The sequence below is a fragment of the Heptranchias perlo genome, chromosome 1, assembly GCF_035084215.1.
Source record: "Heptranchias perlo isolate sHepPer1 chromosome 1, sHepPer1.hap1, whole genome shotgun sequence".
NCBI classification, from domain to species: Eukaryota; Metazoa; Chordata; class Chondrichthyes; order Hexanchiformes; family Hexanchidae; genus Heptranchias; species Heptranchias perlo.
The window spans coordinates 48,312,224-48,338,036 of NC_090325.1; the positions used below are offsets into that span (position 1 = coordinate 48,312,224).

General features: G+C 41.4%; 1 protein-coding gene across 2 annotated transcripts in view; it reads left to right on the forward strand.

Annotated features, from left to right (window-relative positions):
* The window catches only part of tpgs2 (tubulin polyglutamylase complex subunit 2), a 57,761-nt gene extending 32,286 nt beyond the window's left edge, over nucleotides 1-25,475 (forward strand). For both annotated transcript variants that reach the window (XM_067984519.1, XM_067984525.1), the window contains 3 exons: nucleotides 2,424-2,537; nucleotides 21,041-21,204; nucleotides 21,869-25,475. In XM_067984519.1, coding sequence (XP_067840620.1) covers nucleotides 2,424-2,537; nucleotides 21,041-21,204; nucleotides 21,869-22,105 — 515 coding nt within the window. In that variant the 3' untranslated portion in view covers nucleotides 22,106-25,475. The remainder of the gene's footprint in view (nucleotides 1-2,423; nucleotides 2,538-21,040; nucleotides 21,205-21,868) is intronic.
* The last annotated feature ends 338 nt before the right edge of the window (nucleotides 25,476-25,813 follow it).

The following is a 25,813-nucleotide window of genomic DNA, read 5'->3' on the forward strand; positions in this document are numbered from 1 at the left end:
TCGGATCCATCATTGCTGATCCTGTCAGTTAGATGGTGCAATCTCATGCACCACCCTCCCTAGTTGTTAGCAATGCTAACTCCTGGGGAAGCAAAAAACAAAAGAAAACCTGAGAACAATATCTTTCAGGTGAAACCTAGCACAAAGGAAGATGGTAGTGGTTGTTGGAGGCCAATCATCTCAGCCCCAGGGCATTGCTGCAGGAGTTCCTCAGGGCAGTGTCCTAGGCCCAACCATCTTCAGCTGCTTCATCAATGACCTTCCCTCCATCATAAGGTCAGAAATGGGGATGTTCGCTGATGACTGCACAGTGTTCAGTTCCATTCGCAACCCCTCAGATAATGAAGCAGTCCGAGCCTGCATGCAGCAAGACCTGGACAACATCCAGGCTTGGGCTTATAAGTGGCAATTAACATTCGCGCCAGATAAGTGCCAGGCAATGACCATCTCCAACAAGAGAGAGTCTAACCACCTCCCCTTGACATTCAATGGCATTACCATCGCCGAATCCCCCACCATCAACATCCTGGGGGTCACCATTGACCAGAAACTTAACTGGACCAGCCATATAAATACTGTGGCTACGAGAGCAGGTCAGAGGCTGGGTATTCTGCGGCGAGTGACTCACCTCCTGACTCCCCAAAGCCTTTCCACCATCTACAAGGCACAAGTCAGGCGTGTGATGGAATACTCTCCACTTGCCTGGATGAGTGCAGCTCCAACAACACTCAAGAAGCTCGACACCATCCAAGATAAAGCAGCCCGCTTGATTGGCACCCCATCCACCACCCTAAACATTCACTCCCTTCACCACCGGCACACTGTGGCTGCAGTGTGCACCATCCACAGGATGCACTGCAGCAACTCGCCAAGGCTTCTTCGACAGCACCTCCCAAACCCGCGACCTCTACCACCTAGAAGGACAAGGGCAGCAGGCGCATGGGAACAACACCACCTGCACGTTCCCCTCCAAGTCACACACCATCCCGACTTGGAAATATATCGCCGTTCCTTCATTGTCGCTGGGTCAAAATCCTGGAACTCCCTTCCTAACAGCACAGTGGGAGAACCGTCACCACACGGACTGCAGCGGTTCAAGAAGGCGGCTCACCACCACCTTCTCGAGGGCAATTAGGGATGGGCAATAAATGCCGGCCTTGCCAGCGACGCCCACATCCCGTGAACGAATAAAAAAAAATTAAAAAAATTGGATCAATGTTCAGTTTTTTTTCATATTGGTCAACAGTGATTTAGCATGCTCAATAGTTTGCATTTAGTAAGGATGCAGTACAGTATGGCTGTATCCCATCACTGTCAGCATCTTGTCCTCAGCAATCGTTAGGATTTAAAACTAAAGCCACAATCTCTGCAGCTGTCAGCATACCACTGATGGAGTAATTCTTCTGGATATGAAACCTGCTTGTGATTTCTCCCTCGGGGTTGACATCCAATCTCTGAGCAGCCCAAATCAGTTAACCAGTTTATTTTGAACAGACTAATGCCTCAATTTAAAATAGTGGATAGAGGATTGTTATACAAATACATTAAACTTTCTTTTGTCATATTGCCGGCAGTAATTTCTAGGCTATAGTAATAAACTAGATAGGCCTTGTTTATAGTGTGATTTGTTGCAGGGTATTTTAGAAGAGGTATATAGAAGACGGTGGTCAGTAGAGACTGGACGTAAACAAACAACCTCTGAGATTATTTGACCAATCATAGCTATTAGTTGGCTGATTGACAAGTTGTTCAAGGTCATTCTGTCTTCTGTCTTTTTGTGAGAAATGGTATCTGAGTTTTCTTATTGAATTTTTTTTTATTCGTTCATGGGATGTGGGCATCGCTGGCAAGGCCAGCATTTATTGCCCATCCCTAATTGCCCTTCAGAAGTTGGTGGTGAGCTGCCTCCTTGAATCGCTGCAGTCCGTGTGATGACTTTGTAGCGGGATTCTACAACTGAGTGGCTTGCTGGGCCATTTCAGAGGGTGATTAAGAATCAACCACATTACTGTGAGTCTGGAGTCACATATAGGCCAGACCAGGTAAGGATGGCAGATTTCCTTCCCTAAAGGGCATTAGTGAACCAGATGGGTTTTTCCGACAATCCGGTAGTTTCATGGCCACCATTACTGATACTAGTTTTTTTTTTCCAGATTTTATTTAATTAATTGAGTTTAAATTCCCCAGCTGCCGTGTTGGGATTTGAACTCATGACTCCGGAGTATTAGTCCAGGCCTCTGGATTACTAGTGCCAGTAACATAACCACTATGCTACCGTACCTGTATATAGAATAGAAATGAATCTCCATAATTAAGCTACATTTGCAATAGCCATTGGTCATGTGAAACTGCAGTTCAAATAAGATATGAAACATGGTATTTAATAGGCTTTACTCTATTATTTGACTTTTTTTTTTAAAAAGGTACAGAAGAACCTTTGGAGAAGCCCCATTTTAATTCACAAAGTCGAATATTTGAGCTGGATTATTGCAACGGGAATGGGAAAGTCTGCCTGGTTTACAAAAACATCCAATCAGGTATTTTTTTAATCCAATAACCTAAAGGATAGTATTGTAGCTGCAAAAATAATTATAGCTAAAAGTATATAATGGTCAATACATTAGCAATAAAACACTTAAAGGGGAGATAAGGGTCATTCAGTAGTCCCTCTGTAGTCTCTGAACAAATTAGTCACCGTTAAGGCTATCTGCTAGTTTTTGTCCTTCTGTTATTTGAAATAGATGCAATACTTGTGACATTAAAACCATTGTCCTCTTATTTCATCTACTATCAGTGTCAGCTATGGCTCAGTGGTAGAACTCTTACCTCTGAGACAGAAGGTTGTGGGTTCAAGTCCTACTCTAGAGACTACAGCACAAAATCTAGGCTGACACTCCAGTGCAGTACTGAGGGAGTGCTGCACTGTCTGAGGTGCTGTCTTTCAGTTGAGACGTTAAATCGAGGCCCCATCTGCCTTGTCAGGTGGACGTAAAAGATCCCGTGGCACTATTTTGAAGAAGAGCAGGGTAGTTCTTCCCAATGACCTAGCCAACATTCATCCTTCAACCAACATCACAAAAAAAACTATCTGGTCATTATCACATTGCTGTTTGTAGGACCTTGCTATGCTGCCGTGTTCCCTACATTGTGACAGTGAATACACTTCAGAAGCACTTCATTGGCTGTAAAGCGCTTTGGGATATCCTGAGTGTTAATTGTATCCAGGTGGTTTATATCAATTAATATTAATTATTTTCAGTTGGGGACTCTCTATGCATTTACAGGAGGGAGCTTATCTAGGGGGTGCACGATGTGTTAGGGTGAGATGAATGAATAGAGGCTTGGAAGCAACTGAAAAAAAATTAACTATATATGCAATACAAACAAAATTTCAAAAATTAAAAATTTCCATACTCTGTACAACTTATACTATTCAAAGCATTACATTGTGAGGCAACGCTTCTCCAGGACCCCTATGACTGAGGTGGTGAAAGGCGCTACATAAATGCAAGTTTTCTTCTCTTTTCCTAAGACTTTCCTGTTGCGAATTGTGAGATGGCAGCTTGATGAATATATTTTAAATTTTTCCTCACAATGGAAATCAGTATTTCTGCACAATACATCCTGTTTTTGATGTGCTGTTGAATGAGTAGAGTGCAAAAGATCAGGAGTGTGTGGAGTTTAGTCTCTGGGAGTGATTGGGGCAATAAATACAGAATTTTTTATTTATTTACTTTGTTGCATTTTGACTTTAACATAAGAACATAAGAAATAGGAGTATGAGTAGGCCTTATGGGCCCTCCAACCTGCTCTGCCATTCAATAAGATCATGTTTGATCTTCTACCCCAACTCCACTTTCCTGCCCTATCCCCACATCCCTTGATTCCCTTAGTGTCTTGAATATACTCAATGACTAAGCATCCACAGCCCTCTGGGGTAGAGAATTCCAAAGGTTCACAACCCTCTGAGTGAAGAAACTTTTCCTCCTCTCTGTCCTAAATGGCCGACCACTTATCTTGAGGCTATGACCCCCTAGTTCTAGATTCTCCAGCCAGGGGAAACAGCCTCTCAGCATCTACCCTATCAAGCCCTCTAAGAATTTTATATGTTTCAATGAGATCACCTCTCATTCTTCTAAACTCCAGAGAATATAGGCCCATTTTACACAATCTCTCCTCATAGGACAACCCTATCATCCCAGGAATCAATCTAGTGAATATTCATTGCACCCCCTCTTGGGTAAGGAATCCAAAACTGTACACAGTACTCCAGGTATAATTGCAGCAAGACTTCCTTACTCTTATACTCCAATTCCCCTTGCAATAAAAGCTAACATACCATTTGCCTTCCTAATTGCTTGCAGTACCTGCATGTTAACTTTCTGTAATTCGTATACAAGGACACCCAAATCCCTCTGAATATCAACATTTCTAAGTCTATCACTTTTTTAAAAAATTCTGCTTTTCTATTCTTCCTACCAAAGTGGATAATTTCACATTTCCCCACGTTATACTCCATCTGCCACCTTCTCGCCCACTCACTTAACCTGTCTATATCCCTTTGCAGCCTCTTTGCATCCTCCTCACAGCTTACTTTCCCACCGAGCAAACTTGGATACATTACACTGTTCCCTCATCTAAGTCATTGATTTATATTCTAAACAGCTGAGGCCCAAGCTGGTCCTTGCGGCACCACACTAGTTACAACCTGAAAATGACCCGTTTATTCCTACTGTTTTCTGTCTGTTAACCAATCCTCAATCCATGCTAATATATTACCCCCACCCCGAACCCCATGAGCCCTAATCTTGTGTCACAACCTCTTGTGTGGCAGCTTATCGAATGCCTTTTGAAAACCCAAATATACTACATCCATTAGTTCCCCCTTATCTACCCTGCTAGTCACACCCTCAAAAAAACTGTAATAGATTTATCAAACATGATTTCCCTTTCATAAAACCTTGTTGACTCTGCCTAATCATATGACTTTCTATGTGCCCAGTTATTATGTCCTTAATAATAGATTCTAGCATTTTCCATACTCCTGATGTCAGGCTAACTGGCTATGGTTCCCTGTTTTCTCTCTCCCTCCTTTCTTGAATCGCGGGTTCTCATTTGTTACCTTCCAATCCATGGGGACCATTCTTGAATCTAAGGAATTCTGGAAGATCAAAACCAATGCAGCCACTATCTCTGCAGCCACCTCTTTTAAAACCGGTGTCCGGGGATTTGTCAGCTTTTAGTCCCATTAATTTCTTCAGTACTTTTTCTCACTAATCTTAATCACTTTACGTTCCTCACCCTTTTGAAAATCCAAATATACTACATCCTTTGGTTCCCCACTATTTCCGGTATGTTTTTTGTGTCTTCTATTGTGAAGACAGATACGAAATATTTGTTTAACATCTTTGCCATTTCCTTATTCCCCATTATAATTTCCCCTGCCTTTGCATCTAAGGGACCCATGTTTACTTTCGCTAATCTCTTCCTTTTTACATACTTGTAGAAGCTCTTACAATCTGTTTTTATATTTCTTGCTAGTTTACACTCACATTCAATTTTCTCCTTCTATCAATTTCTTGGTCATCTTTTGCTGATTTCTAAAACCCTCCCAATCTTCAGGCTTACTACTCTTTTTGGCAACATTATAAGCCTCTTCTTTTAATCCAGTACTATCCTTAACTTCTCCGCTTAGCCATGGTTGGATCACTTTATTCCTCAGGGGACTGTATATTCGTTGAGAATTATGAATTATTTCATTAAATGTACGCCATTGTTTATCTACCATCATATCTTTTAATCTAATTTCCCAATCTACCTTAGCGAACTCGCCCCTCATAAATACGTAATTGGTTTTGTTTAAATTTAAGACCCTAGTTTCGGACTTAAATACATCACTCTCAAACTCAATATGAAATTCTATCATATTATGATCACTTGTTCCTGTAGGATCCTTAACTATAAGATTACTAATTAACCCTGTCTTCAATTTACTTCATTTTAGCTGTTCAATACAGGAACTGTTTAGACTTGTTCATTTGGTGCCTTACCTACGAGCCTGGTTTGAGCTGGTAATAGGTTAATTGGTTACATAAGTGCTGCGATTAGCTGTTCTTAAACTGCGTAAATTAAGATGGTATGAATATAAGCTTACTAGCGAATGCTTAGTCTTAAACAACCAGAGCTTAGAAGAGTATAGAGTTTAACCATTGAGGGAGTTCAGCTTTGAGGTGCAGTTGGCCTAAAATTATACTTGAGGGATTAAATCACTATCTTGCCAAAAATGGTGTGCGATACCAACACAATGTGGGAGGTCTTAGATGACCATGCATACAGAAGGCATTTGATAAACTGCCAAATGGTAGGCTTATCATCAAGATTGTGGCCCATGGAATAAAGGGGGCAGTAGCAACATGGATACAGAATTGGCTAAGGGACAGGAAACCGAGAATAGTGGTGAACGGTTGTTTTTCAGACTAGTGGGAGGTGTACAGTGGTGTTCCCCAGGGGTCGGTGCTGGGACCGCTGCTTTTCTTGATACATATTAATGACTTGGACTTGGGCATACAGGGCACAATTTCAAAATTTGCAGATGATGCAAAACTTGGAAGGGTAGTAAACAGTAAGGAGGATAGTGATAGACTTCAAGTGGATATAGACAGGCTGGTGGCATGGGCGGACACGTGGCAGATTAAATTTAACGCAGAAAAATGCGAAGTGATACATTTCAGTAGGAGGGCACAACTCTAAAATGGGAACAGGAACAAAGATCTGGGGGTATATGTGCACAAATCGTTGAAGGTGGCAGAGCAGGTTGAGAAAGCAGTTAAAAAGCATATGGGATCCTGGGCTTTATAAATAGAGGCAAAGAGTACAAAAGTTTGGAAGTCATGATGAACCTTTATAAAACACTGATTTGGCCACAACTGCAGTATTGTGTCCAGTTCTGGGCACCGCACTTTAGGAAAGAAGTGAAGGCCTTAGAGAAGGTGCAGAAGAGATTCACTAGAATGATTCTCGGGATGAGGGACTTCAGTTACCTGGATAGACTGGAGAAGCTGGGGTTGTTCTCCTTGAAACAGAGACGGTTGCGAGGAGATTTGATAGAGGTATTCAAAATCATGAAGGGTCTAGACAGAGAGAAACTGTTCCCATTGGCGGAAGGATCAAGAACCAGAGGACGTAGATTTAAGGTGATTGGCAAAAGAACCAAAGGTGACATGAGGAAAAACTTTTTTACACAGCGAGTGGTTAGGATCTGGAATGCACTGCCCGAGGGAGTGGTGGAGGCAGATTCAATCATGGCCTTCAAAAGGGAACTGGATAAGAACTTGAAAGGAAAAAATTTGCAGAGCTACGGGGATAGGACGGGGGAATGGGACTAACTGGATTGCTCTTGCAGAGAGCCAGCGCGGACTCTATTGGCCTCCTTCCGTGCTGTAACCATTCTGTGATTCTAGGTATTTCCAACTGCTGGTGTTCAAGCTCAACATTTCTGAGCTTGAGGAGCAGCTGTTTTACTTAGTTACATATGCGTGGCAGAAGATTTCCTGGAATGCATATTCCCGGGCGTAGTCACCCCACAGACCAAGTTAGCAAGGAAGTGAAGTGGGTGATCATCCATCCAATCTGTAAGAGGAGGAGGAGGCAGCAAAGTAAGATTGTCAACCTGATAGAGCCAGGTTTGAGCTGTATGTATGTAAATGCTCAAAGTATTGTGAATAATATTGGTGCACAAATTACTACGGTGGGGGGGGGGGGTATCTTTTAATAGCATTAACAGACATGTGGGTCGATTTTAGGATGGCCGAGCGGGTGCGTTCGTGGCAGGGTGGCTCCGAAAATTCGGGATTCCCGGGGCGGGTCCGGAGCTCGGCTGCAACCCATCCACTTCCGGGTTCCCCAATGACGCGCTTAGATGCGCGCGCAGCCCCCGCATGCGGGACTCCCATCGGCAATTAAAGCTGGCAGGATCCCACTTAAGGCAATTATTTTGATACTTCAGGTCGTTAGCAGACCTGATTTGGAAGATATCTTAGGAGGGGTGGGATTTTCATCCAAACTGAGCATGTTTCCTGTACTGGGGGAAACACTCCCTGTTGAAATAGACGTGTTGCAGCCACCAGCCTGTGGGAGCTGCAAAGGTCCATTTGACAGGTGGTGGGGGGGACCCTCACTCATTGCAGGAGGCCACTCTGTGTCACTTTGGACAAAGTTTGGCCTGCACCACCCTCCTCCTAACACAAAAATTCACAAACTTGGAACTTCAACTCCGGTGTACAGACACATTTACCTACTTTGCGGACCCCTCCAACGTTCATCTTCCGGATGGGGGCCGCCATAGCTGCAGTCATGACCTCGTCGGAGGATGAACAGCATTGCCAGCCACGCCGTCCACCTCTGACACGTGGAGCTCCACAACACAGTGCTGTGACACATCCACCTGCACAGCAGGAGGGAGGGCAACCGCAGAAAGAGATGCGTCCCAGAAGGCACAACCCTCGCCACAGGGTCTACAGACCGAGGCTCAGCTTCCTGGACCTTTCTGAGGAGCAGTGCACACGGAGGCCCGAGCACCATCTTCTTACCTGTCACTGTCAAAGTCACCACTGCCCTCAACAACTTCTCCGGATCCTTCCAGGGTGCCACCAGGGACATTGCCGACGTCTCTCAGTCATCTGTACAAAAGAGCCCTGCAAATACAGCTACACCCACTCTGCAGTGACACATTGGGTGGCATCAGGTGTGGGTCTTCATGGTGATCCTCAGGAAAGGGAATTATTGCACAAACCAGACAAGATTTGCAAAGACGTGGCAGTAGTGGTGATAACTAATTTTAATGTGCTTGGCAAAACAAACAAAACTAAATGAAAAACATGACATTCTGTTATACACCCTTGTGCATCCCCTTTGTGCTCACAAAACCTTAGCCTTACAGTTACGGGAACCCCTATGTGGTGCTACCCCTGTAGCTTCAGCAGAGGTAGTGGCAGGTTGCTCTTGTCTATGCCCTGACCGATGAGATGCTTTGCGCGGACGCCCTCTGGGTTCAGTGCCCGTGAGGGCCCCTCCAACGACTGCTCCACCTGCATCTGTGCAGGGGCAGACGCGGCCATCTGAAGAGGAGGCAGCATTGCAGGTACTGGTTGAGAGGGGGGCAACGGGTGAGACGTGGGAGCGCTTTGAGTGGCGTCCCCACTTCCATGTCCCCTTTCGCCATCATCCCTCTTCTAGCATCTCTTCTCCTATCAAGGCAAAACACAGAGAGGCGTGATTGAGTGATGGTTGCATAGTGACCCGCTGCATGCATTGGTGTGGGTGGGGGTGACAGTAAGGAAGATGCATGGGTGGGTGTGTGTGAGACATTGCCATGAGATTGTATGAGGATTGGGTTGCATAGTAGTGTTTGAATGGGAACTGAGGCGGTGAGTAAGTGCAGGCAAGGTGAGGATGATGGTTGAGTGGATGTGAGGAGTGATGCGAGAGCGTTGTGGTGGCAGTGCAGAAGGAGTTGTGTGGTGGTTGAGGTGATGTGAAAGACGGAGTGTGGGAGATCGCGTAAGTATACTCATTTTGGTTGACCTGGTTAGGTCATGAAAGCACTTCCTGCACTGGACCCAGGTTCGGGAGATGTTATTGCTGCTGGTGACCTCCTCGAGCCAGACCTTCTTTGTGGCAGAGGCAGGCCACTTCCTCCCGTCCGCTGGAAAAACATTTCCCTCCTCCTCCTGATCCCATCGAGCAGCACCTGGAGTGAGGAGTCTGAGAACCTTGGAGCAGCCTTGCCTCTGGGCTGCTCCATGCTGCCAATTTGGTTCTTTGCTGCAGGAGGAGCATTGGAGGACTGCCCCTTTAAATAGGGCTCCTCCTGCTGACAGCCTGTGATGCGGGTGCGCAGTGCGCCCGCTGCGCAGGTCTGGAATGGGAAACCCAGAAGCATGCGTAAGTACATTCAATTAGGCTGCGATCGCGTTACCCATGCGCCCAGTCGACCCCCCGACTCCCTCCTAATATCGGGCCCGTGGTTTGTGTTGGGACAGGAATGGGAGCTGAACATTCCTGGTTGCAAAATATTCAGGAGGGTAGAGTAGGAAAAAAAGGAAGGAGTGACGGTAGTGTTAATCAAAGATTCTATTACAGCACTAGAACATAGTGAAGATACAGGGGATAGTGAAAAGCTGAATCTGGCTAGAGTTAAAGAACAAGAAGGGAACTGTTACTGTAATGGTAGCATATAACAGACTGCCAAAGAGTGGAAAGGAGACTGAGGAAAATATATGTAGACTAATTAGAGGAAAATGCATGGTCATCGTGAGTGACTTTAATTGTCCAAAGATAGGGTAGGATAAAAGAGCGGGAGTGGAACGACCGCGTTCCGATAAAAATCAAAGAGTGACGTCACAGGTGAAGCGGGTTGGTGATTGGTGAGACCGGAGCTGATTGGTGAGTAGGTTCAGGTGAGTATTTCTACCATTTTACTGTAAGTAAAGTAATAAGAAAGGGAAGGTCTGCAGGTTTTATAGCAGGTGTCTTTTTTAGTGAACCTAGGTCCCTAGTATAGTTAACATTTTCTAATTTCAACGTAATTTAAAAGGGGTAACTAAGCTAAGGCAAGTCATGGCAGCAGACCTCGCACCCGTGATATGCCCCTCCTGCAAGATGTGGGAAGTCATGGACACTACCAGTGTCCCTGCCGACCATGTGTGCAGGAAGTGTGTCCACCTGCAGCTACTGACCGATCGTATCTCGGAGCTGGAGCTGCGGGTGGACTCACTGTGGAGCATCCGCGATGCAGAGAAACTCGTGGATAGCACGTTTAGCGAGTTGGTCACACTGCAGGTAAAGGGAGTACAGGCAGGAAGTGAATGGGTGACCACCAGGCAGAGTAAGAGGTGCAGGCAGGTAGTGCAGGGGTCCCCTGTGGCCATCCCCCTCTCAAACAGGTATACCGTTTTGGGTGCTGTTGGGGGAGATGGCTCACCAGGGGAAGGTGACAGCAGCCAGGTTCATGGCACCGTGGCTGGCTCTGCTGCACAGGAGGGCAGGAAAAAGAGTGGCAGAGCTATAGTGATAGGGGACTCGATTGTAAGGGGAATAGACAGGCGTTTCTGCGGACGCAACCGAGACTCCAGGATGGTATGTTGCCTCCCTGGTGCAAGGGTCAAGGATGTCTCTGAGCGGCTGCAGGACATTCTGGAGGGGGAGGGTGAACAGCCAGTAGTCGTGGTGCATATAGGTACCAACGATATAGGTAAAAAACAGGATGAGGTCCTACAAGCTGAATTTAGGGAGTTAGGAGTTAAACTAAAAAGTAGGACCTCAAAGGTAGTAATCTCAGGATTGCTACCAGTGCCACAGGCTAGTCAGAGTAGGAATGACAGGATAGCTAGGATGAATATGTGGCTTCAGAAATGGTGCAAGAGGGAGGGATTCAAATTCCTGGGCCATTGGAACCGGTTCTGGGGGAGGTGGGACCAGTACAAATTGGACAGTCTGCATCTGGGCAGGACTGGAACCAATGTCCCAGGGGGAGTGTTTGCTAGTGCTGTTGGGGAGGGTTTAAACTAATGTGGCAGGGGGATGGGAACCGATGCAGGAAGTCAGTGGGAAGTAAAGTGGTGACAGAAACAAAAGGCAGTAAGGGAGAGTGTACAAAACATGACCGGACAGATGGTCTGAGAAAGCAGGGCAAAGACCAAGGGAAGTCTAGATTAAACTGCATTTATTTCAATGCAAGAAGTCTGATGGGCAAGGCAGATGAACTCAGGGCATGGATGGGTACATGGGACTGGGATGTTATAGCTATTACTGAAACATGGCTAAGGGAGGGGCAGGACTGGCAGCTCAATGTTCCAGGGTACAGATGCTATAGGAAAGATAGAGCAGGAGGTGAGAGAGGAGGGGGAGTTGCGTTCTTGATTAGGGAGAACATCACGGCAGTAGTGAGAGGGGATATATCCGAGGGTTCGCCCACTGAGTCGATATGGGTAGAACTGAAAAATAAGAAGGGAGAGATCACTTTGATAGGATTGTACTACAGACCCCCAAATAGTCAAAGGGAAATTGAGGAGCAAATATGTAACGAGATTACAGACAGCTGCAAGAAAAATAGGGTGGTAATAATAGGGGACTTTTACTTTCCCAACATTGACTGGGACAGCCATAGCATTAGGGGCTTGGATGGAGAGAAATTTGTTGAGTGTATTCAGGAGGAATTTCTCATTCAGTATGTGGATGGCCCGACTAGAGAGGGGGCAAAACTTGACCTCCTCTTGGGAAATAAGGAAGGGCAGGTGACAGAAGTGTTAGTGAGGGATCACTTTGGGACCAGTGATCATAATTCCATTAGTTTTAAGATAGCTATGGAGAAGGATAGGTCTGGCCCAAAAGTTAAAATTCTAAATTGGGGAAAGGCCAATTTTGATGGTATTAGTAAACATCTCCACATCATGACTACCATCGACACCACAAACTGCCGGCTCACAGTGGAAAGGATATCCAAGAAGAAATTGTTTACAATTGTCAACCCCAGTCCATCACCGGCATCTCCACATCTTGATGGTATTAGACAGGAACTTTCAGAAGTTGATTGGGAGAGTCTGTTGGCAGGCAAAGGGACGTCTGGTAAGTGGGAGGCTTTCAAAAGTGTGTTAACCAGGGTTCAGGGTAAGCACATTCCTTATAAAGTGAAGGGCAAGGCTGGTAGAAGTAGGGAACCTTGGATGACTCGGGAGATTGAGGCACTAGTCAAAAAGAAGAAGGAGGCATATGACATGCATAGGCAGCTGGGATCAAGTGGATCCCTTGAAGAGTATAGAGATTGCCGGAGTAGAGTTAAGAGAAATCAGGAGGGCAAAAAGGGGACATGAGATTGCTTTGGCAGATAAGGCAAAGGAGAATCCAAAGAGCTTCTACAAATACATAAAGGGCAAAAGAGTAACTCGGGAGAGAGTAGGGCCTCTTAAGGATCAACAAGGTCATCTATGTGCGGAACCACAAGAGATGGGTGAGATCCTGAATGAATATTTCACATCGGTATTTACGGTTGAGAAAGGCATGGATGTTAGGGAACTTGGGGAAATAAATAGTGATGTCTTGAGGAGTGTACATATTAGCGAGGGAGGTGCTGGACGTCTTAACGCGCATCAAGGTAGATAAATCTCCGGGACCTGATGAAATGTATCCCAGGACGTTATGGGAGGTTAGGGAGGAAATTGCGGGTCCCCTAGCAGAGATATTTGAATCATCCACCGCTACAGGTGAGGTGCCTGAAGATTGGAGGGTAGCAAATGTTGTGCCTTTGTTTAAGAAGGGCGGCAGGGAAAAACCTGGTAACTACAGACCGGTGAGCCTGACATCTGTAGTGGGTAAGTTGTTAGAGGGTATTCTGAGAGACAGGATCTACAGGCATTTGGAGAGGCAGGGACTGATTAGGAACAGTCAGCATGGTTTTGTGAGAGGAAAATCATGTCTCACGAATTTGATTGAGTTTTTTGAAGGGGTAACCAAGAAGATAGATGAGGGCTGTGCAGTGGACGTGGTCTACATGGACTTTAGCAAAGCCTTTGACAAGGTACCGCATGGTAGGTTGTTACATAAGGTTAAATCTCATGGGATCCAAGGTGAGGTAGCCAATTGGATACAAAATTGGCTTGACGACAGAAGACAGAGGGTGGTTGTAGAGGGTTGTGTTTCAAACTGGAGGCCTGTGACCAGCGGTGTGCCTCAGGGATCGGTGCTGGGTCCGCTGTTATTTGTTATTTATATTAATGATTTGGATGAGAATTTAGGAGGCATGGTTAGTAAGTTTGCAGATGACACCAAGATTGGTGGCATTGTGGACAGTGAAGAAGGTTATCTAGGATTGCAACGGGATCTTGATAAATTGGGCCAGTGGGCCGATGAATGGCAGATGGAGTTTAATTTAGATAAATGTGAGGTGATGCATTTTGGTAGATCGAATCGGGCCAGGACCTACTCCGTTAATGGTAGGGCGTTGGGGAGAGTTATAGAACAAAGAGATCTAGGAGTACAGGTTCATAGCTCCTTGAAAGTGGAGTCACAGGTGGATAGGGTGGTGAAGAAGGCATTCGGCATGCTTGGTTTCATTGGTCAGAACATTGAATACAGGAGTTGGGATGTTTTGTTGAAGTTGTACAAAATATTAGTAAGGCCACACTTGGAATACTGTGTACAGTTCTGGTCACCCTATTATAGAAAGGATATTATTAAACTAGAAAGAGTGCAGAAAAGATTTACTAGGATGCTACCGGGACTTGATGGCTCGACTTATAGGGAGAGGTTGGATAGACTGAGACTTTTTTCCCTGGAGAGTAGGAGGTTTAGGGGTGATCTTATAGAAGTCTATAAAATAATGAAGGGCATAGATAAGGTAGATAGTCAAAATCTTTTCCCAAAGATAGGGGAGTCTATAACGAGGGGGCATAGATTTAAGGTGAGAGGGGAGAGATACAAAAGGGTCCAGAGGGGCAATTTTTTCACTCAAAGGGTGGTGAGTGTCTGGTACGAGCTGCCAGAGGCAGTAGTAGAGGCGGGTACAATTTTGTCTTTTAAAAAGCATTTGGACAGTTACATGGGTAAGATGGGTATAGAGGGATATGGGCCAAGTGCAGGCAATTGGGACTAGCTTAGTGGTATAAACTGGGCGACATGGACATGTTGGGCCGAAGGGCCTGTTTCCATGTTGTAAACTTCTATGACTCTATGACTCTAATGTACATAGCAAAGAAGAGAGTGGCTGTCCAGGACTGCTTACTTGATCAGTATGTTTTCGTTGAAGGAAGTAGTGCTGGATCCAGTTCTAGGAAATGAAGGCAAGTCATTAAGGTACGGATAGGAAGCTAGTAAGAAGCAACCATAACACAATAGTCGAAGATGAACGTGCTTGACTTGAAAAAAAAAACAATTTCAGAGGGATAGAAAGGGAACGAGCCCAGATGAATTGCAAAGAAAAATTGACGGATAAGACATTACACAAACAATGGGAAATGTTCAAGCAAAAGATGATTAGGGAACACTCCAGATGTACCACCACAAGGAGAAACGGTGATGCAGCAAAAGATGAAGTTCCTTAGATGAATAGAAAAATCAGTTAAAATGAGATCTTGAGGCAGATAACTAATCTAGAGGTAATCTGTTCTTATGAATATTGAAACGTCCTATGTCAACATTTCCTATGGGAGTTCCAATGTTAAAATTTCCACATTTACCTATAGCACTAATAAGTAATGCTGTCATAGGAATTCCAATGTTAACATTATGACTTGGCTCCCGGTAACAACACCAGCTCTCTGTGTTTCCCTTCAGAGTGCCCGTCCAGGCTCTATTAATCAATTAATGCATATTTTAACAACCGTTTTAAATACATTTTTCTGCTCATTCCCACCTAGTCCACCAGGTCAATTATATTTTGAATCTACTGCCATTTTAGCACCCCCACCTGTGACATTTGAAGATAGGAAAGGGAGGCCTTTCAACCCCTCGAACTTGTCCGTCATTCAATTAGATGATTGCTAATCTGACACATAATGGCTGCTATTTTATAGTGATAGTAAATAACCCTGTGATTGCACAATCTGGCTATTGGAGTCCTACAAATCAGTCAAAATGCTTTCTGAAATGTTTTTCCTGTGTCAATTTTTTTTCTTAGTAAGTGAAATTTCTAATGTCCAAACGAAGGATTTAAACAAAAAAATTTAACTTTTAATTTCAAAATATGACAGTAATACGATTTATCCACTGAATTGCTTTCATTAAAGTTTTTACTTGAAGACCTCAGCTTTTTCTAAAAGCCTGGACTTGGACTTGATATTTTTGCCCAGAGCTGTGACTATGAATGGATTTGGATTGTGCTGTCTGAGCATGTGCAGTATGTCGAATTTCCCAGGATACATCATTACTAGTCAGGTCAGCTATACTAATGTAATATTTTCCTTTAGCTTCTAGCACTTTTAACTCAGTAGCTTTTCTTAAAAAAAAAACTGGAAAAACAAGAGGACAAATTTCAAAAGTTTTATTGATAAAATGTATATTTTTTTTTAAATGTGAGTGAGACAATTAGGAAAAAATTTATTTCTGATTAACCACCTCTTGTAGCTTTTGTGTTCTGTCAATTCAGAAAGCACATTAAGCTGGGGGATAAGAGAGAGAGACCGAGAGAGAGTTAATGTTGGTTCCATTTATATAAAAAAAACACCACTAGTTGGAATTTTCCACCTCTTTTGCTGAAAGTTGAAAAGGGTAATTACAAATTCCTTGCACCTATGAAACCAAGTTCCTAATTGCTAACATTTATGAAACAGAGAATGAGAGTTAGACAGACAGATCGCTGTAGAGAAAGGCAAACAATGATCCTGAAAATCCACGGGCTATAATCCCAACAGTTATGCTAGAATTGAGTCCAGTGATGCCCTCCCAGCACTGACCTCACCAGTATTTGCAGGATCAGGTGAGACGGTACCTTAATTACAGGGACTGACAGTCACCCACACCACTACAGGTACATCTTGTGCACCCATGCTACTGGATTAGGGGATAAAGCTAATACCTAAAAAGACATGTTAATTAAGAACAGTCAGTACAGATTTGTAACGTCAAATTATGTTTGACGAACCTAACAGAGTTCTTTGAGGAAATACTAAAGAGTATTGATGAAAGAAATGCAGCGGATGTTGTGTACGTGGATTTTCAAAAGGCGTTTGATAAGATGCCATGTAGAGGATTTGTTGATAAAGTTATTGATGGGAATGTAGCAACAGCTGATTGAAGGACAGAAAACAGAGGAGTGGTTAATGGATGCTTTTCAGACTGGGCGTACAAACAGTGATGTCCCCCAGAGACGGTATTGGATCCACTGCTTTTCTCAATATAAATTACCTAGATTTGGGTATAGGAGACACAATATCAAAATTTGCAGACAATGGTTAACTTTCTGTGACTTCAGGAGGACACAGATTACTAAATTGAGCAGATAAATGACAAAATTTAATGCAGAGAAATGCAATGTGAATTTTGTGAGGGAGAATAAGGAGAGGAAATGTATATGAAATGGTAAAACTTAAAAAAGGAGTAGAGAGACTTAGGGGTTCACATACACAAATTTTTTTTAAAAGTGGAAGGATACGTTAATAAAGTACAAAAGCAAAGAGCGAATGCAAAACCTATACAAATGATCGGTTGGGCTACAGTTAGAATTTTGTGTATAGTTTTGGCATCTTACTTTAGAGAGGTGCCAAGGCCATGGAGAGGTGCAGAAGCAATTTACAAAGTTGATACCAGGGATGAGTGGCTTTAGATACAAGAGACTAAAGAAAATGGTAAGTAGAACAAAATGATTTCCACTAATCAATGACCTGGTAATTGGAGGGCATAAATTTAAGATAATCACCAAAAGTACATAGAGAGGTTAGGAACATTTTCCTTTTATAAAGATGATTGCTAGAACCTTGAATGCCCTACAAGAAACAATAGTGGAAGCAGAATCTATAATAGCTTTTAAAAGGCAGGTGGATAAATATTTGGGGGAAAAAAAACTTTAAAAGGGTGTGGGGAAAGGGCAGGGGAATGGGACTAAATGGATAGCTCTTTCAGAGAACCGGCATTGGCATAATGATCCAAATAGACTTCATTGCTGTAAAATTTTGATTTATCTAATTATTAATTTGAGATGTCATTTACTGATTAGTTGACTTTAAACCTTATGAACGAATATCTTTTTTGAATTGTGACACTTTTTTCACCTCTGTCACTATCTTTGTTTAATATTGTAGATTTGAGATTAATGAGATGATGCGCAGCTAAGGTGCACTTTTTCTGTTGAAGGAAGCTCATCTTTGTGAACAGACTTATTTTAGAGTATTGGTGAACAGCACAATAGCTTAAGGATTGTAATTGATACAAAGAATAACAGCTAGTTAATTATTGGTCTGAAGCTCACAATAGTATTAGTAATAGTTGTAGTCACGATTCCCAAAATAGCTGTATTTATCAATGTTTTATTATTATCCCTGTAATTGTGTCTCAAGATTTTTGGATGAAGTGTTATGAGAGCCAATGTCATATTAATGGCATTGTGACATTCCACTCAAGTCTAATGTTAATACAGGTCCATGTTAATGTTTTGCTCATCTGATAAGTTGAATTTTTAAAATTATTTTCAAGGCATTATTATATCCATCTTCTTAATTTCATTGATGGAGAGGGAACCTGCAATATGTTAAGGCAAACAAAATTCCTTTGCAATCATTCAGGTAATAATTGATTCAAGTAGTGAAATTAGCTGGTAGGCCATGGGCATGCACTATAGATGTACATTAACGTGAATTGCTGTCTCACTGATGAAAAATTAATTCCCTTTGGTGTAGCAATGTTTAATTACCCAAATGATTAACATTACTAATTCTTACTTTGTCAGTTTTACACTGTAATTAATTATCAAGGCCTCCAACAAGTGGTGTGGAATGACTGTATGTCAGTGTACTTAGTTCACAGGTGTGCATAAGCAAAAATAATTGATAACTCGCGTATATTTGTTTGTAGAATCATAGAATGGTTACAGGACGGAAGGAGGCCATTCGGCCCGTCGAGTCCATGCCGGCTCTCTACAAGAGCAATCCAGCTAGTCCCACTCCCCTGCCCTATCCCCATAATTGTATCTCAAGACTTTTGGATGACGTGTTATGACAGCCAATGTCATATCAATTTCTGGATTGGAAACTTAAAGAAGAACTTGCATTTATACTGAGCCTTATCACATCTTTGGGATGTCTCAAAAAGCATCAGAATCGATTTACTGACTTTAAAGGTACTGTCGCTGTTATGCAGGCAAGTACAGCAGCCAATTGCACACGGCAAGGTCCCACCAACAGCAAATGAAGTGAATGACCAGTTAATCTGTTTTTTTATTGATGGTGTTTGAGAGAGGAGTGTTGGCTGGCACCAAGAGAACGTTCTGCTGTTGTTTGAATAGTATGTGGGATTTTTGAAGTGAATGACCAGTTAATCTGGTTCTTTTGGTGCTGGTGTTTGGGTTTTGGGGATTTTTATTTTACACATCCGAGTTGAATAAGCAGACGGAGCTTAAGTTTAACATCTCATTGGCATCTCCCAACAATGCAGCTCTCATTCCGCCTTGCACTGTAAGTGTCAGCCTGAATTGTGAGCTCCAGTCCTGGAGTGGGGCTCGAACCCAGAATCTCTTTATTTGGAGGCAAGCTTGCTATCAACAGCTATTTTTTGTAAATGAGATACGTGACAATTATTACTTAATAGTGCACTTTATGAACCAGAGACTACAAATGTCCACAAATATAAATTTACATCCGTTTCACTTTCTTCAGTAATGAGAAGTATAGTCTCAAACATTGACATATTTGAATTAAAAAGCCTATTTATGTAACATTGTTAGTTGCTGAAATATGCATTGGTGCATTTCAAAACTTTGTTTATATTACATTTGGAACAAAACAGAAAAAAAATATTATTCTAAATTTGTAGAGGGGTAAACGTGCGGCTTGTCCAGCTGGGACATGGTGAGAAAAAATGGTATCCATCAGTGGAATGTATTGAGTAAATCACGAAAAGTAATTAGCTGCTATTGTAAAATGAAACCACAAGAGGATTGCAGATAAATAATACAGACAGATCGAGATTGCACCATCAACTGATGAATCAGTAATCATCCAGGTCATAGCGGGAGAGCAGTCTGAAAAGATTATGTGGAACCACAAAATGCTAAGAATGATGTACCTATGAACGAAAGGAGAATTAAGTATAGTAGGATCTATCACTAATCAGGTGAGGGAGATAAAACATTTGGTTAAATATCACATGACCAATCAGAATTAAATCGATAGAAAGGTGGACCAAACATTACAATTTTATTGCATTAACGCACACACATGATGCAGTCATCATGGTAAAGGATGCTTGTGCTGTGTAATGAAACTAATCCACACTTCATGCACTATGACACCAGTTTCCTTCCTAGGTCATATAGTGCATGATGAGAATTGGGGGTACTGTTGGGTGAAATACAGTAGTACTCAATATATTTTCTTCTGCGATTTGTAATGGAGACTGCAAAATTAAAGGAATAATTGTTTTGGGGTATTTACATTTTCCAAACGATTGGATTTTAAATTGGTTCATCTATTTTCAAATTCTAAACCAGAAACTGATGTTTCTACTTACTTAAATTTTCACTTTACATTTTACTTTTCCATGTCTGCAGCAAAACCAGCAATATGGTTATAATGTGCAATCTGCCATGGAATCCACAAAATGCCATTTTCAAAATTTGTGTTTGTTATATGGTTGGTTACTTGTCAATTACTGCTCATCCTGTCACTACATTTGAGGCTGAATGTTGTCATAAACTCGCTTGGCATGCAGAATGTATATATTGTCAGGTGCAAGAGGCTGAGAGAATTTTTTAGTATGGGCCAATCCAAAGAAAAGGTTTAGAATTACTGGTCTTCAACCACTGTACAAACTGTGTTCACAATAGCACCAGTTGGTAAAGTAAGGAAAATGTATAAGTTTTTATATAGTTTCTTCATTGAAGAAGACTGGAAAAACTACAGCAAGTGAACCTGACCTGGTCATTGTTACTAATGAGAGCCACTTTTCATATCAAAATGAATGATATCTCGCTTATGATTTCTCCGAATGTTTGCACAGTTCCTGTTGTAGTCTAAAGATGTATCTGAAGGCAATGACAGTAATGATAGGACAGGAAAGTGAAATTGAGGTAGAAGATCAACCATGATCTTATTGAATGGCGGCACAGGCTCCAAGGGTCGTAAGGCCCACACCTGCTCCTATTTCTTACGTTCTCGTGATAGCAACTACAGATGTAAATTATGGGAATTTTTACCATTTATAGCCATTAAGTTTTATATTTTCTCTTCTTCCTAATTTAACATTTGAATTGGTTACTATTTAATGTGTATTAAAAAGCTAAAAAAAATTATACCCAATGTCCTGCTGGTCTTTTTATGCATGCATTTTTCCTCCACAGGAGTTGTATCTTCTCGTGCTGAAATCTGGTTCTTGGACAGAGCGCTTTACTGGCACTTTCTAACAGACACATTCACAGCCTACTATCGACTTATGCTCATTCACCTAGGACTACCCCAATGGCAGTATGCATTAACAAAATATGGTCTTAGTCATCAGGCTAAGGTAGGAAGGATGGTCTTTTTTTATATATTGTAGCGTCAGGAAATGTTCTTTTTGAAATTAATAAAATAGTGCTGGCCTGTAATACTAAAGTCTAGTTCTCAGCGCAGCTGTGATGCTTTTATTGAGCCACTTTCATAAATTCAGAAAAGAGGCATTCTAAACTTCATTACTTTGGAGAAGATTTTTACACTTGTCTCAAACATATTTGTTTGTGTCACATGTAATTTGTGTGCCTGTCAAGAATCAGCATTTGTTCAATAATTTTCCTTTTCATAGCACTTTGTCACAAAAGAAGAAAAAAAATCCTTAAATTAGTTGGAATCCAAATAATCTTCTTTTTTTAAAAAATCACCTTGGACTAAGTGGCTGCAACACCCTGCTGTGTTATGGAAAGCTGCTTTATTCTTTGACTTCTCTGGAATTCTGGCGCACTGCTACAACAACTTGCCAGGAGTTTTCAAATCGGGTCAATCATTCTGATTCGGCAGCATGAAAATGTTGTGTCATACTTTAAGCAATCATGGTTGTTAAGGAATAGAACATGGCCGTAGTATCTTACAAATATTTTGCTTCAACTTTCCCTTCAAAAAAAATTTCCTTGTTTTTCCATAACATTTTGTGGCAAGCCAAATTTCATTTCATAAAGCGTTCTCTTTATTTTCAGCAATGGTTTAATATGTACAAGCCTCTTGCCTACAATGCCAATCTTGTAGCTGATGAAGATACGAGTTTCATTAACAAGCTGGACCCTATCCAAACCTTTAAGAACAAAAACAAGCTTCAAACCACAAAGAAAAAGCCTTGTGTGCAGCTAGCAGGACCTCAGAAGAGTCAGACCAGCCTGGTCACTAGCAGGAATGTATCCCAAATCGGAAGTACTACAAAAAAAATGATTCCTTAATTTTTATGTTGGTATCCAGAGCAATCCCGACACAGTTTTCCCTCTGGGTATTGCCAGTATCATCATCTGAGCTGCTCTGTGTACACTGCTGTCACAAAAGGGCAGGTCAGATGAAGAACACAAAACTGTCTGGACTGCCTGCAAGCACAGTAAAAGGTGGAGCATGAATGTTGTTATGATGTACATCATAATGATGCAAATGCATGATTTGCAAACACCACTGAAAGTTATAGAAAATCCAATGTCATGATGAAGTCTTTTATTGGAACTGTTTCAGCGTAAACAATTACTGAGCCCACCATTCCTTTTAATAAGTTTTGTTCCAATTTTACACCAGAATTTGAAGCCTAAATGAAGTGTGTTATGTAAATGGGATCTGTGCTGTTATCAATTTCTTTGTCATCCCCCTCAGTAAGATTTTAGTTGGATTTGAAGCTCCCACATAATTTTCTTACTTAAAAATAAGACAAACTACAATAAATAGTCCAGTGCAAGAAGAATACGGATGACATCCCAGAATGCGTGGAACTGCTAGGATGCTATCAGTATTCTTGCACTGGACTGTTCGTTGTGGTTTGTCTCATCCCAGCAGTTCCATGCATGCCCACTCATGCCAGAAAATAGCCTGAGTTTTGCAGACATTGCACAAACAGCCAAAACAATTAGTATGACAACACAGTCTTTAAGCATGTAAAGGATAACCGGCTCCTGCTATTTTTTGGTTGAACAAGCTATAAAATTGTACGTTTATAGGACCTTAACCACTGAACAATAGCTAACTTTATTTCTTTTCTTTTTACCTCTAACATGTAATTTCCTAAAAAAAAATGGTTAATGGAAAAGAGAAGTTCATCAGTCAGACTGGGCTGTAGGATTTTCCTTTGCTTCCTTCGTTAGCTCATATAAATGAACCCAAAATGCCAAAACAAAGCTGGTCATTTTAACAACAAAGTGTTGACTTTTTTTTCAGTTCTGTGCTTCTTAGTGGTATCTTTCTTGATACCTATAATGTGTTGGAAAATAATCTAGTCAAACTAATAGAACTGACGAAGGTACCTGAAACCCCCACCAATTGTCTGAAGTGAATCTGAATGACCATGGAAGGCTCTCCATGTCATTTCAGGTTTAATTAATCTAATTATTTAAAAATAAATATCTTTCAGTTTACATAACATCAAAGTTGAATTTGTTAAGAGAGACTCCTGACCAGTCTTGTATTTCTGTCTATTTGTCTGTTAATTAAAATGAATTAATTCATATAGTGACCCCACCATCAGTTATTTTGCCATTTGAAATTATGGTAAGGTTGTTGTAACTGATATTTGATGTAATGATCTAATGATCTCACTGCATGTAACCCAGCAAGCTGCAGTTTACAAGATTATTTCCCCATTACAATTGACAATGGAACTTCTGGGTTAATACCTGTGTTCATCTCTATCTATGCTACAAAATTGGTGCCAAAGTGAATCTTGTTTTGACTCCATCTCTTGAGCATACTGTTCAGTCGAAACCTTTCACACTTTTTGAAACAGGATTTTATTCCACACCTACTGCTGCTAGATTCAGGCTAACATGACACTGGCATTGGTAGGCTGTCAATATATCCTTTATAGCATTGAAGTTTGTTTTTGATCCATGTCATGTATTCAGGTAAGAAGCAGCACAAATGTACTAATGTTGGTGTCCCTCTGGATACCACTCTTGCCAAAATTAGAGGTCTCTACTACAGTAATGAGAAAGAGACTTTTGGAGTACGTTGGTAGTATAATTCTGTTTAACTTTCTGCAAATTTTCAACCTATCTGGAATGCAGAATAACATTTAAATGTCACTTAGGTTAGCCTTTCATATATATTTCTTTATAAACGTATGCATCATTACAGAAGTCCTGTAATCAGCAGTATTGTAAATATTTTGTTGTATCCTTCATTGAACTTCCATCTGTTTAATATGTGCTCAGTGAAGTGCCACACAGATGGTACATTTTATTATTTGTACAATTAAGAAAAATTGCACTGCAAAACCACATGAATTCCTGCCATCTAGAGGCATTTTATTGAGATGTGTATATAGGTTTACATTCTTATAAGGGGTTAAATAACTATTCACACTATATTTGTACGGTTCTTTTCTGTTAATTGTATCATTTGTTGGTATATCAATTATGATAACTCCACTTCATTTTTAAAATTTCCATTAAGCCAATAGAAAATGAAAATCAAACTATTTTCTATCTTCACCCATTGTATTTAGACCACTTAAGTTGTTTAGTTGTCAACACCTATTAAGTGAATACATTTTTGTACAGAATTCAAATTTTAATAGGTTCACAGCCCATATTTTATGGTCATTTTCTGTATAATATTGCATGGCTTGTTACTTTAAATATCTACCGAATTGTCTTAATTCTTTGAATGGAAGCATCATCTACATACAGTAGAAATAAATTCAAGTTGTCAACAATGGAAATCATGTATGCCATAGCATTTTTGACACTGATTTACAGTAATGATTTCCCCTTCCTCCTTTTCAAGACAAACGTGTCATTTCTTTCCCTGAAAGCACTGAACAAAACCATAAAACAATTTAACGGAACAACTTTTTACAGTATACATCCCTAACGGAGATGGTTGCATGGAGAATGCTTTCACTCAAAGAATAAAGACAGCTGGTAATGTAATTTTACCTATTCTTGAACAAAATGCCATTTTGTGGCTTATTAGGAGGTATTTTGTCCTCACAGTAAAAATACAGACGTTCGTCACACAATGTTTAGAATCTATGGAATGGGATATTTTTAGAAGAAGAATCAAATGGCTGTGAAACCTCAAAGCTTAATTTTTGCAAGATTGACAGGCAACTGTAAATGTTAATGATGGGGAACAATAGGCATGTCAGATTGGGGGCTAGTGCCTTTATATAACAACGAAAGGGGAAATCACTTTGTTTATGTTATCAGTGTCAAAAACATCTTAAAAAGATGACAACCTTTGTGATTTTCTTCATTGGTATCTTGGGCTTATTTCTACTGTTCAGAAGAGGATTCAGCGATAATGACCATATGAAGCCATACATTTTTAAAAAGTGTTCTATGCCAATAATGGAAGACTTACAAGAAATTTAGCAAAAGGAAGTATTTATTGATACTTTGCTATGAATTCCTGATAAGTAAATGCTTCTGTGAAAAAAAAATTCCTAACTCGCTTAATAGGATTTTGATTGATATTGTTAGTGGTATTTAAAAGGAAGTGGGGAAGAAAGCTCAGTATTGTTATGTTTACAGCTGTTTTTCATGATATTGCCTGCATAGGTAGGAACCATGTGCACATCTATGCAGAGCGTAGAATGAATAAAATTAAATTATACTAGTCAGAACATATGCATCACTTGAAGTCCTACTTTATTTATAAACCAAATAGTTTCTTGGATGTATCAAAAGCAGTATCACTATGCATGGCAACCTTCCTGCAGGCCCAAGAAGCAGAAGTTTTCAAGCTATATTGTAACTTAATTTAAAGACTAAAATTCATACAGTAATATGCACTGACTATATGATAATTATCCTTGATACTATCTTTGGCCCCCTCCCATTTCTCATCTACATACTGCCCTTTGGTGACATCATCCAAAAACACGAGGTCAGGTTCCACATGTACGCTGCCGACACCCAGCTCTACCTCACCACCACCTCCCTCGACCCTTCCAC